General features: G+C 54.7%; 1 protein-coding gene across 1 annotated transcript in view; it reads left to right on the forward strand.

Annotated features, from left to right (window-relative positions):
* LOC138365813 (uncharacterized) overlaps positions 1-18,796 on the forward strand; it is a 62,652-nt gene that overhangs the window by 21,719 nt on the left and 22,137 nt on the right. Inside the window, exon 2 of the mRNA XM_069326308.1 lies at positions 2,818-2,966. Within this exon, the coding sequence (XP_069182409.1) occupies positions 2,818-2,966 (149 nt within the window). The remainder of the gene's footprint in view (positions 1-2,817; positions 2,967-18,796) is intronic.

The following is an 18,796-nucleotide window of genomic DNA, read 5'->3' on the forward strand; positions in this document are numbered from 1 at the left end:
CCCTGTGTAGTGCCTCCACCACCCTGTGTAGTGTCTCTACCACCCTGTGTAGTGCCTCCACCATCACCCTGTGTAGTGCCTCCACCATCACTCAGTGTAGTGCCTCCACCATCACCCTGTGTAGTGACTCCCCCACCCTGTGTAGTGCCTCCACCACCCTTTGTAGTGCCTCCACCACCCTATGTAGTGTCTCTACCACCCTGTGTAGTGCCTCCACCAACACCCTGTGAAGTGCCTCCACCACCACCATGTGTAGTGCCTCCCACACCACCCTCTGTAGTGCCTCCACCATCACCCTGTGTAGTGCCTCCCACACCACCCTCTGTAGTGCCTCCACCATCACCCTGTGTAGTGCCTCCACCACCCTGTGTGGTGCCTCCACCATCACCCTGTGTAGTGCCTCCACCACCCTGTGTAGTGCCTCCACCACCCTGTGTAGTGCCTCCACCACCCTGTGTAGTGCCTCCACCACCACCCTGTGTAGTGCCTCCACCACCCTGTGTAGTGCCTCCACCACCCTGTGTAGTGCCTCCACCACCACCCTCTGTAGTGCCTCCACCATCACCCTGTGTAGTGCCTCCACCACCCTGTGTAGTGCCTCCACCACCCTGTGTAGTGCCTTCACCACCCTGTGTAGTGCCTCTACCATCACCCTGTGTAGTGCCTCCACCACCCTGTGTAGTGCCTCCACCACCCTGTGTAGTGCCTCCACCACCCTGTGTAGTGCCTCCACCACCCTGTGTAGTGCCTCCACCACCCTGTGTAGTGCCTCTACCACCCTGTGTAGTGCCTCCACCACCCTGTGTAGTGCCTCCACCACCCTGTGTAGTGCCTCTACCACCCTGTGTAGTGCCTCTACCACCCTGTGTAGTGCCTCCACCACAACCCTGTTTAGTGCCTCCACCACCCTGTGTAGTGCCTCCACCCATGTACTTGCTGGGAGTACCACCACCTCCCATGTACTTGCAGGGAGTACCACCACCTCCCATGTACTTGCAGGGAGTACCACCACCTCCCATGTACTTGCAGGGAGTACCACCACCACCCATGTACTTGCTGGGAGTACTAACTTCACCTATGTACTTGCAGGGAGTACCACCACCTCCCATGTACTTGCTGGGAGTATCATCACCTCCCATGTACTTGCTGGGAGTACCACCACCACCTCACATGTACTTGCCGGGAGTACCAACACCACTCATATACTTGCTGGGAGTATTAACACCTCCCATGTACTTGCTGGGAGTACCACCACCACCACCCATGTACTTGCTGGGAGTACCACCACCACTCATGTACTTGCTGGGAGTACTAACACCTCCCATGTACTTGCCAGGAGTACTAACACCTCCCATGTACTTGCTGGGAGTACCACCACCACCCATGTACCTCCTGGGAGTACCAACACCTCCCATGTACTTGCTGGGAGTACCACCACCACCCATGTACTTGCTGGGAGTACTAACACCCCCCATGTACTTGCTGGGAGTACTAACACCTCCCATGTACTTGCCAGGAGTACTAACACCTCCCATGTACTTGCTAGGAGTACTAACACCTCCTATGTACTTGCAGGGAGTACCACCACCACCCATGTTCTTGCTGGGAGTACTAACACCTCTCATGTACTTGCTGGGAGTACTAACACCTCCCATGTACTTGCCAGGAGTACTAACACCTCCTATGTACTTGCTGGGAGTACCACCACCACCCATGTACTTGCTGGGAGTACTAACACCTCCCATGTACTTGCTGGGAGTACTAACACCGCCCGTGTACTTGCTGGGAGTACCACAACCACCCATGTACTTGCTGGAAGTACCACCACCACCTCCCATGTACTTGCTGGGAGTACCACTACCACCCATGTACTTGCCAGGAGTACTAACACCTCCTATGTACTTGCCAGGAATACTAACATCACCCATGTACTTGCTGGGAGTACTAACACCGCCCATGTACTTGCTGGGAGTACCACCACCACCCATGTACTTGCTGGAAGTACCACCACCACCTCCCATGTACTTGCTGGGAGTACCACCACCACCCATGTACTTGCCAGGAGTACTAACACCTCCCATGTACTTGCTGGGAGTACTAACACCTCCCATGTACTTGCAGGGAGTACTAACACCTCCCATGTACTTGCCAGGAGTACTAACACCTCCCATGTACTTGCCAGGAGTACTAACACCTCCCATGTACTTGCTAGGAGTACTAACACCTCCTATGTACTTGCAGGGAGTACCACCACCACACATGTTCTTGCTGGGAGTACTAACACCTCTCATGTACTTGCTGGGAGTACTAACACCTCCCATGTACTTGCCAGGAGTACTAACACCTCCTATGTACTTGCAGGGAGTACCACCACCACCCATGTACTTGCTGGGAGTACTAACACCTCCCATGTACTTGCTGGGAGTACTAACACCGCCCATGTACTTGCTGGGAGTACCACAACCACCCATGTACTTGCTGGAAGTACCACCACCACCTCCCATGTACTTGCTGGGAGTACCACTACCACCCATGTACTTGCCAGGAGTACTAACACCTCCTATGTACTTGCCAGGAATACTAACATCACCCATGTACTTGCTGGGAGTACTAACACCGCCCATGTACTTGCTGGGAGTACCACCACCACCCATGAACTTGCTGGAAGTACCACCACCACCTCCCATGTACTTGCTGGGAGTACCACCACCACCCATGTACTTGCCAGGAGTACTAACACCTCCCATGTACTTGCTGGGAGTACTAACACCTCCCATGTACTTGCTGGGAGTACTAACACCTCCCATGTACTTGCAGGTACCACTTCTTCTACGGGGAGGGGCTGAGAGTGGAATGTCCCGTAGGGTCAGGGACTCTGATGACCCTGGAGGAGGTGGCGGTGTTCCTCGCCCGGAGGCTGGTGGCCCTCTTCCTCCCCGGCCCTGACGGTGCCAGGCCCTGCCACGGTGAGTCCTACCCGGCCCTGATGGTGCTAGACCCTGCCACGGTGAGTCCTCCCCGGCCCTGATGGTGCTAGACCCTGCCACGGTGAGTCCTCCCTGGCCCTGATAGTGCTAGACCCTGCCACGGTGAGTCCTCCCTGGCCCTGACGGTGCTAGACCCTGCCACGGTGAGTCCTCCCTGGCCCTGATAGTGCTAGACCCTGCCACGGTGAGTCCTACCCGGCCCTGATGGTGCTAGACCCTGCCACGGTGAGTCCTCCCCGGCCCTGATGGTGCTAGACCCTGCCACGGTGAGTCCTCCCCGGCCCTGATGGTGCTAGACCCTGCCACGGTGAGTCCTCCCCGGCCCTGGGCCCTGACGGTGCTAGACCCTGCCACGGTGAGTCCTCCCCGGCCCTGATGGTGCTAGACCCTGCCACGGTGAGTCCTCCCCGGCCCTGACGGTGCTAGACCCTGCCACGGTGAGTCCTCCCCGGTCCTGATGGTGCTAGACCCTGCCACAGTGAGTCCTACCCGGCCCTGATGGTGCTAGACCCTGCCACGGTGAGTCCTCCCCAGCCCTGACGGTGCTAGACCCTGCCACGGTGAGTCCTCCCCGGCCCTGATGGTGCTAGACCCTGCCACGGTGAGTCCTCCCCGGCCCTGATGGTGCTAGACCCTGCCACGGTGAGTCCTCCCCGGCCCTGACGGTGCTAGACCCTGCCACGGTGAGTCCTACCCGGCCCTGATGGTGCTAGACCCTGCTACGGTGAGTCCTACCCGGCCCTGATGGTGCTAGACCCTGCCACGGTGAGTCCTCCCCGGCCCTGATGGTGCTAGACCCTGCCACGGTGAGTCCTACCCGGCCCTGATGGTGCCAGACCCTGCCAAGGTGAGTCCTCCCTGGCCCTGATGGTGCTAGACCCTGCCACGGTGAGTCCTCCCTGGCCCTGATGGTGCTAGACCCTGCCACGGTGAGTCTCCCCGGCCCTGTGATGTATGGTGATGACTGATGGTGTTGACTGGCTCACTGGGGCGCCTGTGATGTATGGTGATGACTGATGGTGTTGACTGGCTCACTGGGGCGCCTGTGATGTATAGTGATGACTGATGGTGTTGACTGGCTCACTGGGGCGCCTGTGATGTATGGTGATGACTGGCTCACTGGGGCGCCTGTGATGTATGGTGATGACTGATGGTGTTGACTGGCTCACTGGGGCGCCTGTGATGTATGGTGATGACTGATGGTGTTGACTGGCTCACTGGGGCGCCTGTGATGTATGGTGATGACTGATGGTGTTGACTGGCTCACTGGGGCGCCTGTGATGTATGGTGATGACTGATGGTGTTGTCTGGCTCACTGGGGCGCCTGTGATGTATGGTGTTGACTGATGGTGTTGACTGGCTCACTGGGGCGCCTGTGATGTATGGTGATGACTGGCTCACTGGGGCGCCTGTGATGTATGGTGATGACTGGCTCACTGGGGCGCCTGTGATGTATGGTGATGACTGGCTCACTGGGGCGCCTGTGATGTATGGTGATGACTGATGGTGTTGACTGGCTCACTGGGGCGCCTGTGAAGTATGGTGATGACTGATGGTGTTGACTGGCTCACTGGGGCGCCTGTGATGTATGGTGATGACTGGCTCACTGGGGCGCCTGTGATGTATGGTGATGACTGGCTCACTGGGGCGCCTGTGATGTATGGTGATGACTGGCTCACTGGGGCGCCTGTGATGTATGGTGATGACTGATGGTGTTGACTGGCTCACTGGGGCGCCTGTGAAGTATGGTGATGACTGATGGTGTTGACTGGCTCACTGGGGCGCCTGTGATGTATGGTGATGACTGATGGTGTTGACTGGCTCACTGGGGCGCCTGTGATGTATGGTGATGACTGGCTCACTGGGGCGCCTGTGATGTATGGTGATGACTGATGGTGTTGACTGGCTCACTGGGGCGCCTGTGATGTATGGTGATGACTGATGGTGTTGACTGGCTCACTGGGGCGCCTGTGAAGTATGGTGATGACTGATGGTGTTGACTGGCTCACTGGGGCGCCTGTGATGTATGGTGATGACTGGCTCACTGGGGCGCCTGTGATGTATGGTGATGACAGATGGTGTTGACTGGCTCACTGGGGCGCCTGTGATGTATGGTGATGACTGATGGTGTTGACTGGCTCACTGGGGCGCCTGTGATGTATGGTGATGACTGATGGTGTTGACTGGCTCACTGGGGCGCCTGTGATGTATGGTGATGCCTGATGGTGTTGACTGGCTCACTGGGGCGCCTGTGAAGTATGGTGATGACTGATGGTGATGACTGGCTCACTGGGGCGCCTGTGATGTATGGTGATGACTGATGGTGATGACTGGCTCACTGGGGCGCCTGTGATGTATGGTGATGACTGATGGTGTTGACTGGTTCACTGGGGCGCCTGTGATGTATGGTGATGACTGATGGTGATGACTGGCTCACTGGGGCGCCTGTGATGTATGGTGATGACTGGCTCACTGGGGCGCCTGTGATGTATGGTGATGACTGATGGTGTTGACTGGCTCACTGGGGCGCCTGTGATGTATGGTGATGACTGATGGTGTTGACTGGCTCACTGGGGCGCCTGTGATGTATGGTGATGACTGATGGTGTTGACTGGCTCACTGGGGCGCCTGTGATGTATGGTGATGACTGATGGTGTTGACTGGCTCACTGGGGCGCCTGTGAAGTATGGTGATGACTGATGGTGATGACTGGCTCACTGGGGCGCCTGTGATGTATGGTGATGACTGATGGTGTTGACTGGCTCACTGGGGCGCCTGTGATGTATGGTGATGACTGATGGTGTTGACTGGCTCACTGGGGCGCCTGTGATGTATGGTGTTGACTGATGGTGTTGACTGGCTCACTGGGGCGCCTGTGATGTATGGTGATGACTGGCTCACTGGGGCGCCTGTGATGTATGGTGATGACTGGCTCACTGGGGCGCCTGTGATGTACGGTGATGACTGATGGTGTTGACTGGCTCACTGGGGCGCCTGTGAAGTATGGTGATGACTGATGGTGATGACTGGCTCACTGGGGCGCCTGTGATGTATGGTGTTGACTGATGGTGTTGACTGGCTCACTGGGGCGATTGTGATGTATGGTGATGACTGGCTCACTGGGGCGCTTGTGAAGTATGGTGATGACTGATGGTGTTGACTGGCTCACTGGGACGCCTGTGAAGTATGGTGATGACTGATGGTGTTGACTGGCTCACTGGGGCGCTTGTGAAGTATGGTGATGACTGATGGTGTTGACTGGCTCACTGGGGCGCCTGTGATGTATGGTGATGACTGATGGTGTTGACTGGCTCACTGGGGCGCTTGTGAAGTATGGTGATGACTGGCTCACTGGGGCGCCTGTGATGTATGGTGATGACTGATGGTGTTGACTGGTTCACTGGGGCGCCTGTGATGTATGGTCATGACTGGCTCACTGGGGCGCCTGTGATGTATGGTGATGACTGATGGTGTTGACTGGCTCACTGGGGCGCTTGTGAAGTATGGTGATGACTGGCTCACTGGGGCGCCTGTGATGTATGGTGATGACTGATGGTGTTGACTGGTTCACTGGGGCGCCTGTGATGTATGGTGATGACTGGCTCACTGGGGCGCCTGTGATGTATGGTGATGACTGATGGTGTTGACTGGCTCACTGGGGCGCCTGTGAAGTATGGTGATGACTGGCTCACTGGGGCGCCTGTGATGTATGGTGATGACTGATGGTGTTGACTGGCTCACTGGGGCGCCTGTGAAGTATGGTGATGACTGATGGTGTTGACTGGCTCACTGGGGCGCCTGTGATGTATGGTGATGACTGGCTCACTGGGGCGCCTGTGATGTATGGTGTTGACTGGCTCACTGGGGCGCCTGTGATGTATGGTGATGACTGGCTCACTGGGGCGCCTGTGATGTATGGTGTTGACTGATGGTGTTGACTGGCTCACTGGGGCGCCTGTGATGTATGGTGATGACTGGCTCACTGGGGCGCCTGTGATGTATGGTGATGACTGGCTCACTGGGGCGCCTGTGATGTATGGTGATGACTGGCTCACTGGGGCGCCTGTGATGTATGGTGATGACTGGCTCACTGGGGCGCCTGTGATGTATGGTGTTGACTGGCTCACTGGGGCGCCTGTGATGTATGGTGATGACTGATGGTGATGACTGGCTCACTGGGGCGCCTGTGAAGTATGGTGATGACTGATGGTGTTGACTGGCTCACTGGGGCGCCTGTGATGTATGGTGATGACTGATGGTGTTGACTGGCTCACTGGGGCGCCTGTGAAGTATGGTGATGACTGATGGTGATGACTGGCTCACTGGGGCGCCTGTGATGTATGGTGATGACTGATGGTGTTGACTGGCTCACTGGGGCGCCTGTGATGTATGGTGATGACTGATGGTGTTGACTGGCTCACTGGGGCGCCTGTGATGTATGGTGTTGACTGATGGTGTTGACTGGCTCACTGGGGCGCCTGTGATGTATGGTGATGACTGGCTTACTGGGGCGCCTGTGATGTATGGTGATGACTGGCTCACTGGGGCGCCTGTGATGTATGGTGATGACTGATGGTGTTGACTGGCTCACTGGGGCGCCTGTGAAGTATGGTGATGACTGATGGTGATGACTGGCTCACTGGGGCGCCTGTGATGTATGGTGTTGACTGATGGTGTTGACTGGCTCACTGGGGCGCCTGTGATGTATGGTGATGACTGGCTCACTGGGGCGCTTGTGAAGTATGGTGATGACTGATGGTGTTGACTGGCTCACTGGGACGCCTGTGAAGTATGGTGAAGACTGATGGTGTTGACTGGCTCACTGGGGCGCTTGTGAAGTATGGTGATGACTGATGGTGTTGACTGGCTCACTGGGGCGCCTGTGATGTATGGTGATGACTGATGGTGTTGACTGGCTCACTGGGGCGCTTGTGAAGTGTGGTGATGACTGGCTCACTGGGGCGCCTGTGATGTATGGTGATGACTGATGGTGTTGACTGGTTCACTGGGGCGCCTGTGATGTATGGTGATGACTGGCTCACTGGGGCGCCTGTGATGTATGGTGATGACTGATGGTGTTGACTGGCTCACTGGGGCGCTTGTGAAGTATGGTGATGACTGGCTCACTGGGGCGCCTGTGATGTATGGTGATGACTGATGGTGTTGACTGGTTCACTGGGGCGCCTGTGATGTATGGTGATGACTGGCTCACTGGGGCGCCTGTGATGTATGGTGATGACTGATGGTGTTGACTGGCTCACTGGGGCGCCTGTGAAGTATGGTGATGACTGATGGTGTTGACTGGCTCACTGGGGCGCCTGTGATGTATGGTGATGACTGGCTCACTGGGGCGCCTGTGATGTATGGTGTTGACTGGCTCACTGGGGCGCCTGTGATGTATGGTGATGACTGGCTCACTGGGGCGCCTGTGATGTATGGTGTTGACTGATGGTGTTGACTGGCTCACTGGGGCGCCTGTGATGTATGGTGATGACTGGCTCACTGGGGCGCCTGTGATGTATGGTGATGACTGGCTCACTGGGGCGCCTGTGATGTATGGTGATGACTGGCTCACTGGGGCGCCTGTGATGTATGGTGATGACTGGCTCACTGGGGCGCCTGTGATGTATGGTGTTGACTGGCTCACTGGGGCGCCTGTCATGTATGGTGATGACTGATGGTGATGACTGGCTCACTGGGGCGCCTGTGAAGTATGGTGATGACTGATGGTGTTGACTGGCTCACTGGGGCGCCTGTGATGTATGGTGATGACTGATGGTGTTGACTGGCTCACTGGGGCGCCTGTGAAGTATGGTGATGACTGATGGTGATGACTGGCTCACTGGGGCGCCTGTGATGTATGGTGATGACTGATGGTGTTGACTGGCTCACTGGGGCGCCTGTGATGTATGGTGATGACTGATGGTGATGACTGGCTCACTGGGGCGCCTGTGAAGTATGGTGATGACTGATGGTGTTGACTGGCTCACTGGGGCGCCTGTGATGTATGGTGATGACTGATGGTGTTGACTGGTTCACTGGGGCGCCTGTGATGTATGGTGATGACTGGCTCACTGGGGCGCCTGTGATGTATGGTGATGACTGATGGTGTTGACTGGCTCACTGGGGCGCCTGTGATGTATGGTGATGACTGATGGTGTTGACTGGCTCACTGGGGCGCCTGTGATGTATGGTGATGACTGGCTCACTGGGGCGCCTGTGATGTATGGTGATGACTGATGGTGTTGACTGGCTCATTGGGGCGCCTGTGATGTATGGTGTTGACTGGCTCACTGGGGCGCCTGTGATGTATGGTGATGACTGATGGTGTTGACTGGCTCACTGGGGCGCCTGTGATGTATGGTGATGACTGATGGTGTTGACTGGCTCACTGGGGCGCCTGTGATGTATGGTGTTGACTGGCTCACTGGGGCGCCTGTGATGTATGGTGATGACTGATGGTGTTGACTGGCTCACTGGGGCGCCTGTGATGTATGGTGTTGACTGGCTCACTGGGGCGCCTGTGATGTATGGTGATGACTGATGGTGTTGACTGGCTCACTGGGGCGCCTGTGATGTATGGTGATGACTGATGGTGTTGACTGGCTCACTGGGGCGCCTGTGATGTATGGTGTTGACTGATGGTGTTGACTGGCTCACTGGGGCGCCTGTGATGTATGGTGTTGACTGGCTCACTGGGGCGCCTGTGATGTATGGTGATGACTGATGGTGTTGACTGGCTCACTGGGGCGCCTGTGATGTATGGTGTTGACTGGCTCACTGGGGCGCCTGTGATGTATGGTGATGACTGATGGTGATGACTGGCTCACTGGGGCGCCTGTGAAGTATGGTGATGACTGATGGTGTTGACTGGCTCACTGGGGCGCCTGTGATGTATGGTGATGACTGGCTCACTGGGGCGCCTGTGATGTATGGTGATGACTGGCTCACTGGGGCGCCTGTGATGTATGGTGATGACTGGCTCACTGGGGCGCCTGTGATGTATGGTGATGACTGGCTCACTGGGGCGCCTGTGATGTATGGTGATGACTGGCTCACTGGGGCGCCTGTGATGTATGGTGTTGACTGGCTCACTGGGGCGCCTGTGATGTTTGGTGATGACTGGCTCACTGGGGCGCCTGTGATGTATGGTGATGACTGGCTCACTGGGGCGCCTGTGATGTATGGTGATGACTGGCTCACTGGGGCGCCTGTGATGTATGGTGATGACTGGCTCACTGCGGCGCCTGTGATGTATGGTGATGATTGGTAGTGTTATCAATTGTTCTGAATTATATAATTGTGTCGACCAGGTCACACACTACAAGGTGAAGGGACGACGACGTTTCGGTCCGTCCTGGACCATTCTCAAGTCGATGACGAAACGTGGTCGTCCCTTCACCTTGTAGTGTGTGGTCTGGTCAACATTCTTCAGCCACGTTATTGTGACTCCTCGCCTGCATATAGCTGTGTCATTTACCTGTTAATATGAGGGCTGGCGTACACTGTGTTGGTCAGTCCATCCTCCTGTCCTGGTAGTACCTGTAGGGAGGATGACCACCACAGTACATATACCACAGTTACAAAGTAGAAATGGTTACTATTGAATTTGTAAAACCGGAAAACGATTATATACTTACGTTGCAAAGACAAACTAACCTTACCTTGCTAGGCCTAACACACGCACTATGAGGCCTAACACACGCACTATGAGGCCTAATACACGCACTATGAGGCCTAATACACGCACTATGAGGCCTAATACACGCACTATGAGGCCTAATACACGCACTATGATGCCTAATACACGCACTATGAGGCCTAATACACGCACTATGAGGCCTAATACACGCACTATGAGGCCTAATACACGCACTATGAAGCCTAATACACGCACTATGAGGCCTAATACACGCACTATGAGGCCTAATACACGCACTATGAGGCCTAATACACGCACTATGAGGCCTAACACACGCACTATGAGGCCTAACACACGCACTATGAGGCCTAACACACGCACTATGAGGCCTAATACACGCACTATGAGGCCTAATACACGCACTATGAGGCCTAACACACGCACTATGAGGCCTAATACACGCACTATGAGGCCTAACACACGCACTATGAGGCCTAATACACGCACTATGAGGCCTAATACACGCACTATGAGGCCTAATACACGCACTATGAGGCCTAATACACGCACTATGAGGCCTAATACACGCACTATGAGGCCTAATATACGCACTATGAGGCCTAATATACGCACTATGAGGCCTAATATACGCACTATGAGGCCTAATACACGCACTATGAGGCCTAATACACGCACTATGAGGCCTAATACAGTGTATGTATGATATACACTAGGCCTAGCAATATTTACATTGCTTAGCTTAAATTTTACAAACTCTATAAAGTGAATAGTACAAAATTGCTAAGTATATCAATGTTTGTACTATGGTGTACATTGTTACAGTGTAGTATGGTGCACAGTGTTACAGTGTACTATGGTGCACAGTGTTACAGTGTAGTATGGTGCACAGTGTTACAGTGTAGTATGGTGCACAGTGTTACAGTGTAGTATGGTGCACAGTGTTACAGTGTACTATGGTGTACAGTGTTACAGTGTACTATGGTGCACAGTGTTACAGTGTACTATGGTGTACAGTGTTACAGTGTACTATGGTGCACAGTGTTACAGTGTAGTATGGTGCACAGTGTTACAGTGTACTATGGTGCACAGTGTTACAGTGTAGTATGGTGCACAGTGTTACAGTGTAGTATGGTGTACATTGTTACAGTGTAGTATGGTGCACAGTGTTACAGTGTAGTATGGTGTACATTGTTACAGTGTACTATGGTGTACATTGTTACAGTGTAGTATGGTGCACAGTGTTACAGTGTAGTATGGTGCACAGTGTTACAGTGTAGTATGGTGTACATTGTTACAGTGTAGTATGGTGCACAGTGTTACAGTGTACTATGGTGCACAGTGTTACAGTGTAGTATGGTGCACAGTGTTACAGTGTACTATGGTGGACAGTGTTACAGTGTACTATGGTGCACAGTGTTACAGTGTACTATGGTGCACAGTGTAACAGTGTACTATGGTGCACAGTGTTACAGTGTACTATGGTGCACAGTGTTACAGTGTACTATGGTGCACAGTGTTACAGTGTACTATGGTGCACAGTGTTACAGTGTACTATGGTGCACAGTGTTACAGTGTACTATGGTGGACAGTGTTACAGTGTACTATGGTGCACAGTGTTACAGTGTACTATGGTGCACAGTGTTACAGTGTACTATGGTGTACAGTGTTACAGTGTACTATGGTGTACAGTGTTACAGTGTAGTATGGTGTACAGTGTTACAGTGTACTATGGTGGACAGTGTTACAGTGTACTATGGTGTACAGTGTTACAGTGTACTATGGTGCACAGTGTTACAGTGTACTATGGTGCACAGTGTTACAGTGTACCATCTAAACAAAGATTTGTTTTACCCTAAACCAAGTAAGAAATATTAAAATAAATTGCTATATTATTGTCATCAACAACTTGAAAAGTTAGTGATAAATTACAATTGAGTATGTGAATAATATCGCAATTGATGATATCAATTAGTTATATAAGACTATTAAGATGTTAGTGGTTGTGTAGGGAAGCGCTGATGCGATTGGCTGATTTTGCTGCAAAAATTTATTAATTTATTACATATTATAAATTGTGGATCTGAGGACAGATCCTTATAGATTTATTTTATGCCTGGATAATATATTTTATTTTCAAAACTATTTCAGAGGAAAAAAAAGATTGGGGGTAAAATAATGCCACAGTCTGAGACAAGTCTCTCAGTAATGACAAGTTAGTATCGCCTTCCGCCTCTAGCAGGCCACGTTTTGGGCCAAGTCTTCTGATATGGTTCAACCAGACTCTGATTATTTGCGGCTGGAAATAGCTTCTCCAGATCTGGCAATTTTCCTTAATCTGACATGAAGGTTTGGTGAGGCCGGTGACGTCACAACATATTGTTATGGGCCCCATTATTGTCAACATATTACACTGTTGAGTCATGTTGGTGCTCTGCTGGTACCCGGGAGGACCTGCCGTGGTGTCTTACTCAGGGGGATGGGTCACGCACCAGTCTTACTCAGGGGGATGGGTCAGGCACCAGTCTTACTCAGGGGGATGGGTCAGGCACCAGTCTTACTCAGGGGGATGGGTCAGGCACCAGTCTTACTCAGGGGGATGGGTCAGGCACCAGTCTTACTCAGGGGGATGGGTCAGGCACCAGTCTTACTCAGAGGGATGGGTCAGGCACCAGTCTTACTCAGGGGGATGGGTCAGGCACCAGTCTTACTCAGGGGGATGGGTCAGGCACCAGTCTTACTCAGGGGGATGGGTCAGGCACCAGTCTTACTCAGGAGGATGGGTGAGGCACCAGTCTTACTCAGGGGATGGGTCAAGCACCAGTCTTACTAAGGGGGATGGGTGAGGCACCAGTCTTACTCAGGAGGATGGGTGAGGCACCAGTCTTACTCGGGATGGGTCAGGCACCAGTCTTACTCAGGGGGATGGGTCAGGCACCAGTCTTACTCAGGGGGATGGGTGAGGCACCAGTCTTACTCAGGAGGATGGGTCAGGCACCAATCTTACTCAGGGGATGGGTCAGGCATCTGTCTTACTCAGGGGGATGGGTCAGGCACCAGTCTTACTCAGGGGATGGGTCAGACACCAGTCTTACTCAGGGGATGGGCCAAGCACCAGTCTTACTCAGGGGGATGGGTCAGGCACCTGTCTTACTCAGGAGGATGGGTGAGGCACCAGTCTTACTCAGGAGGATGGGTCAGGCACCAGTCTTACTCAGGGGATGGGTCAGGCATCTGTCTTACTCAGGGGGATGGGTCAGGCACCAGCCTTACTCAGGGGGATGGGTCAGACACCAGTCTTACTCAGGGGGATGGGTCAAGCACCAGTCTTACTCAGGGGATGGGCCAAGCACCAGTCTTACACAGGGAGATGGGTCAAGCACCAGTCTTACTCAGGGGATGGGCCAAGTACCAGTCTTACTCAGGGGGATGGGTCAGGCACCAGTCTTACTCAGGGGGATGGGTCAGACACCAGTCTTACTCAGGGGATGGGTCAAGCACCAGTCTTACTCAGGGGATGGGCCAAGCACCACTCTTACTCAGGGGGATGGGTCAGGCACCAGTCTTACTCAGGGGGATGGGTCAGGCACCAGTCTTACTCAGGGGGATGGGTCAGGCACCAGTCTTACTCAGGGGATGGGTCAGGCACCAGTCTTACTCAGGGGAATGGGTCAGGTACCAGTCTTACTCAGAGGGATGGGTCAGGCACCAGTCTTACTCAGGGGGATGGGTCAGGCACCAGTCTTACTCAGGGGGATGGGTCAGGCACCAGTCTTACTCAGGGGAATGGGTCAGGTACCAGTCTTACTCAGGGGATGGGTGAGGCACCAGTCTTACTCAGAGGGATGGGTCAGGCACCAGTCTTACTCAAGGGGATGGGTCAGGCACCAGTCTTACTCAGAGGGATGGGTCAGGCACCAGTCTTACTAAGGGGGATGGGTGAGGCACCAGTCTTACTCAGGAGGATGGGTGAGGCACCAGTCTTACTCGGGATGGGTCAGGCACCAGTCTTACTCAGGGGGATGGGTCAGGCACCAGTCTTACTCAGGGGGATGGGTGAGGCACCAGTCTTACTCAGGAGGATGGGTCAGGCACCAGTCTTACTCAGGGGATGGGTCAGGCTTCTGTCTTACTCAGGGGGATAGGTCAGGCACCAGTCTTACTCAGGGGATGGGTCAGACACCAGTCTTACTCAGGGGATGGGCCAAGCACCAGTCTTACTCAGGGGGATGGGCCAAGCACCAGTCTTACTCAGGGGGATGGGTCAGGCACCTGTCTTACTCAGGAGGATGGGTGAGGCACCAGTCTTACTCAGGAGGATGGGTCAGGCACCAGTCTTACTCAGGGGATGGGTCAGGCATCTGTCTTACTCAGGGGGATGGGTCAGGCACCAGCCTTACTCAGGGGGATGGGTCAGACACCAGTCTTACTCAGGGGGATGGGTCAAGCACCAGTCTTACTCAGGGGATGGGCCAAGCACCAGTCTTACACAGGGAGATGGGTCAAGCACCAGTCTTACTCAGGGGATGGGCCAAGCACCAGTCTTACTCAGGGGGATGGGTCAGGCACCAGTCTTACTCAGGGGGATGGGTCAGACACCAGTTTTACTCAGGGGATGGGTCAAGCACCAGTCTTACTCAGGGGATGGGCCAAGCACCAGTCTTACTCAGGGGGATGGGTCAGGCACCAGTCTTACTCAGGGGGATGGGTCAGGCACCAGTCTTACTCAGGGGAATGGGTCAGGTACCAGTCTTACTCAGGGGATGGGTCAGGCACCAGTCTTACTCAAGGGGATGGGTGAGGCACCAGTCTTACTCAGAGGGATGGGTGAGGCACCAGTCTTACTCAGGGGGATGGGTCAGGCACCAGTGTTACTCAGGGGGATGGGTCAGGCACCAGTCTTACTCAGGGGATGGGTCAGGCACCTGTCTTACTCAGGGGGATGGGTCAGGCACCTGTCTTACTCAGGGGGATGGGTCAGGCACCTGTCTTACTCAGGGGGATGGGTCAGGCACCTGTCTTATTCAGGGGGATGGGTCAGGCACCTGTCTTACTCAGGGGGATGGGTCAGGCACCTGTCTTACTCAGGGGGATGAGTCAGGCACCAGTCTTACTCAGGGGATGGGTCAGGCACCAGTCTTACTCAGGGGGATGGGTCAGGCACCTGTCTTACTCAGGGGGATGGGTCAGGCACCTGTCTTACTCAGGGGGATGGGTCAGGCACCTGTCTTACTCAGGGGGATGGGTCAGGCACCTGTCTTACTCAGGGGGATGGGTCAGGCACCATTCTTACTCAGGGGATGGGTCAGGCACCAGTCTTACTCAGAGGGATGGGTCAGGCACCAGTCTTACTCAGGGGGATGGGTGAGGCACCAGTCTTACTCAGGGAGATGGGTCAGGCACCAGTCTTACTCAGGGAGATGGGTCAGGCACCAGTCTTACTAAGGGGGATGGGTCACGCACCATTCTTACTCAGGGAGATTCGTCAGGCACCAGTCTTACTCAGGGGGATGGGTCAGGCACCTGTCTTACTCAGGGAGATGGGTCAGGCACCAGTCTTACTCAGGGGGATGGGTGAGGCACCAGTCTTACTCAGGGGGATGGGTCAGGCACCTGTCTTACTCAGGGAGATGGGTCAGGCACCAGTCTTACTCAGGGGATGGGTGAGGCACCAGTCTTACTCAGGGGGATGGGTCAGGCACCAGTCTTACTCAGGGGGATGGGTCAGGCACCAGTCTTACTCAGGGAGATGGGTGAGGCACCAGTCTTACTCAGGGGATGGGTGAGGCACCAGTCTTACTCAGGGGGATGGGTGAGGCACCAGTCTTACTCAGGGGGATGGGTCAGGCACCTGTCTTACTCAGGGGGATGGGCCAGCAATAAGTCTTACTCATGGGGATGGGTCAGGCACCAGTCTTACTCAGGGGATGGGTCACGCACCATTCTTACTCAGGGAGATAGGTCAGGCAACAGTCTTACTCAGGGGGATGTGCCAGCAATAAGTCTTACTCATGGGGATGGGTCAGGCACCAGTCTTACTCAGGAGGATGGGTCAGGCACCAGTCTTACTCAGGGGGATGGGTCAGGCACCAGTCTTACTCAGGGAAATGGGTCAGGCACCAGTCTTACTCAGGGGGATGGGTCAGGCACCTTTCTTACTCAGGGAAATGGGCCAGGCACCAGTCTTACTCAGGGAAATGGGTTAGGCACCAGTCTTACTCAGGGGGATGGGTCACGCACCATTCTTACTCAGGGAGATGGGTCAGGCAACAGTCTTACTCATGGGGATGGGTCAGGCACCAGTCTTACTCAGGGGGATGGGTCAGGCACCAGTCTTAGTCAGGGAAATGGGTCAGGCACCAGTCTTACTCAGGGGGATGGGTCAGGCACCAGTCTTACTCAGGGAAATGGGTCAGGCACCAGTCTTACTCAGGGAAATGGGTTAGGCACCAGTCTTACTCAGGGGGATGGGTCACGCACCATTCTTACTCAGGGAGATGGGTCAGGCAACAGTCTTACTCATGGGGATGGGTGAGGCACCAGTCTTACTCAGAGGGATGGGTCAGGCACCAGTCTTACTCAAGGGGATGGGTCAGGCACCAGTCTTACTCAGAGGGATGGGTGAGGCACCAGTCTTACTCAGGGGGATGGGTCAGGCACCAGTGTTACTCAGGGGGATGGGTCAGGCACCAGTCTTACTCAGGGGATGGGTCAGGCACCTGTCTTACTCAGGGGGATGGGTCAGGCACCTGTCTTACTCAGGGGGATGGGTCAGGCACCTGTCTTATTCAGGGGGATGGGTCAGGCACCTGTCTTACTCAGGGGGATGGGTCAGGCACCTGTCTTACTCAGGGGGATGGGTCAGGCACCAGTCTTACTCAGGGGATGGGTCAGGCACCAGTCTTACTCAGGGGGATGGGTCAGGCACCAGTCTTACTCAGGGGGATGGGTCAGGCACCTGTCTTACTCAGGGGGATGGGTCAGGCACCTGTCTTACTCAGGGGGATGGGTCAGGCACCTGTCTTACTCAGGGGGATGGGTCAGGCACCAGTCTTACTCAGGGGATGGGTCAGGCACCAGTCTTACTCAGAGGGATGGGTCAGGCACCAGTCTTACTCAGGGGGATGGGTGAGGCACCAGTCTTACTCAGGGAGATGGGTCAGGCACCAGTCTTACTCAGGGAGATGGGTCAGGCACCAGTCTTACTAAGGGGGATGGGTCACGCACCATTCTTACTCAGGGAGATTCGTCAGGCACCAGTCTTACTCAGGGGGATGGGTCAGGCACCTGTCTTACTCAGGGAGATGGGTCAGGCACCAGTCTTACTCAGGGGGATGGGTGAGGCACCAGTCTTACTCAGGGGGATGGGTCAGGCACCTGTCTTACTCAGGGAGATGGGTCAGGCACCAGTCTTACTCAGGGGATGGGTGAGGCACCAGTCTTACTCAGGGGGATGGGTCAGGCACCAGTCTTACTCAGGGGGATGGGTCAGGCACCAGTCTTACTCAGGGAGATGGGTGAGGCACCAGTCTTACTCAGGGGATGGGTGAGGCACCAGTCTTACTCAGGGGGATGGGTGAGGCACCAGTCTTACTCAGGGGGATGGGTCAGGCACCTGTCTTACTCAGGGGGATGGGCCAGCAATAAGTCTTACTCATGGGGATGGGTCAGGCACCAGTCTTACTCAGGGGATGGGTCACGCACCATTCTTACTCAGGGAGATAGGTCAGGCAACAGTCTTACTCAGGGGGATGTGCCAGCAATAAGTCTTACTCATGGGGATGGGTCAGGCACCAGTCTTACTCAGGAGGATGGGTCAGGCACCAGTCTTACTCAGGGGGATGGGTCAGGCACCAGTCTTAGTCAGGGAAATGGGTCAGGCACCAGTCTTACTCAGGGGGATGGGTCAGGCACCAGTCTTACTCAGGGAAATGGGTCAGGCACCAGTCTTACTCAGGGAAATGGGTTAGGCACCAGTCTTACTCAGGGGGATGGGTCACGCACCATTCTTACTCAGGGAGATGGGTCAGGCAACAGTCTTACTCATGGGGATGGGTCAGGCACCAGTCTTACTCAGGGGGATGGGTCAGGCACCATTCTTTCTCAGGGGGATGGGTCAGGCACCAGTCTTACTCAGGGGATGGGTGAG

The sequence above is a fragment of the Procambarus clarkii genome, chromosome 2 (genome assembly GCF_040958095.1).
Source record: "Procambarus clarkii isolate CNS0578487 chromosome 2, FALCON_Pclarkii_2.0, whole genome shotgun sequence".
Lineage (NCBI taxonomy): Eukaryota > Metazoa > Arthropoda > Malacostraca > Decapoda > Cambaridae > Procambarus > Procambarus clarkii.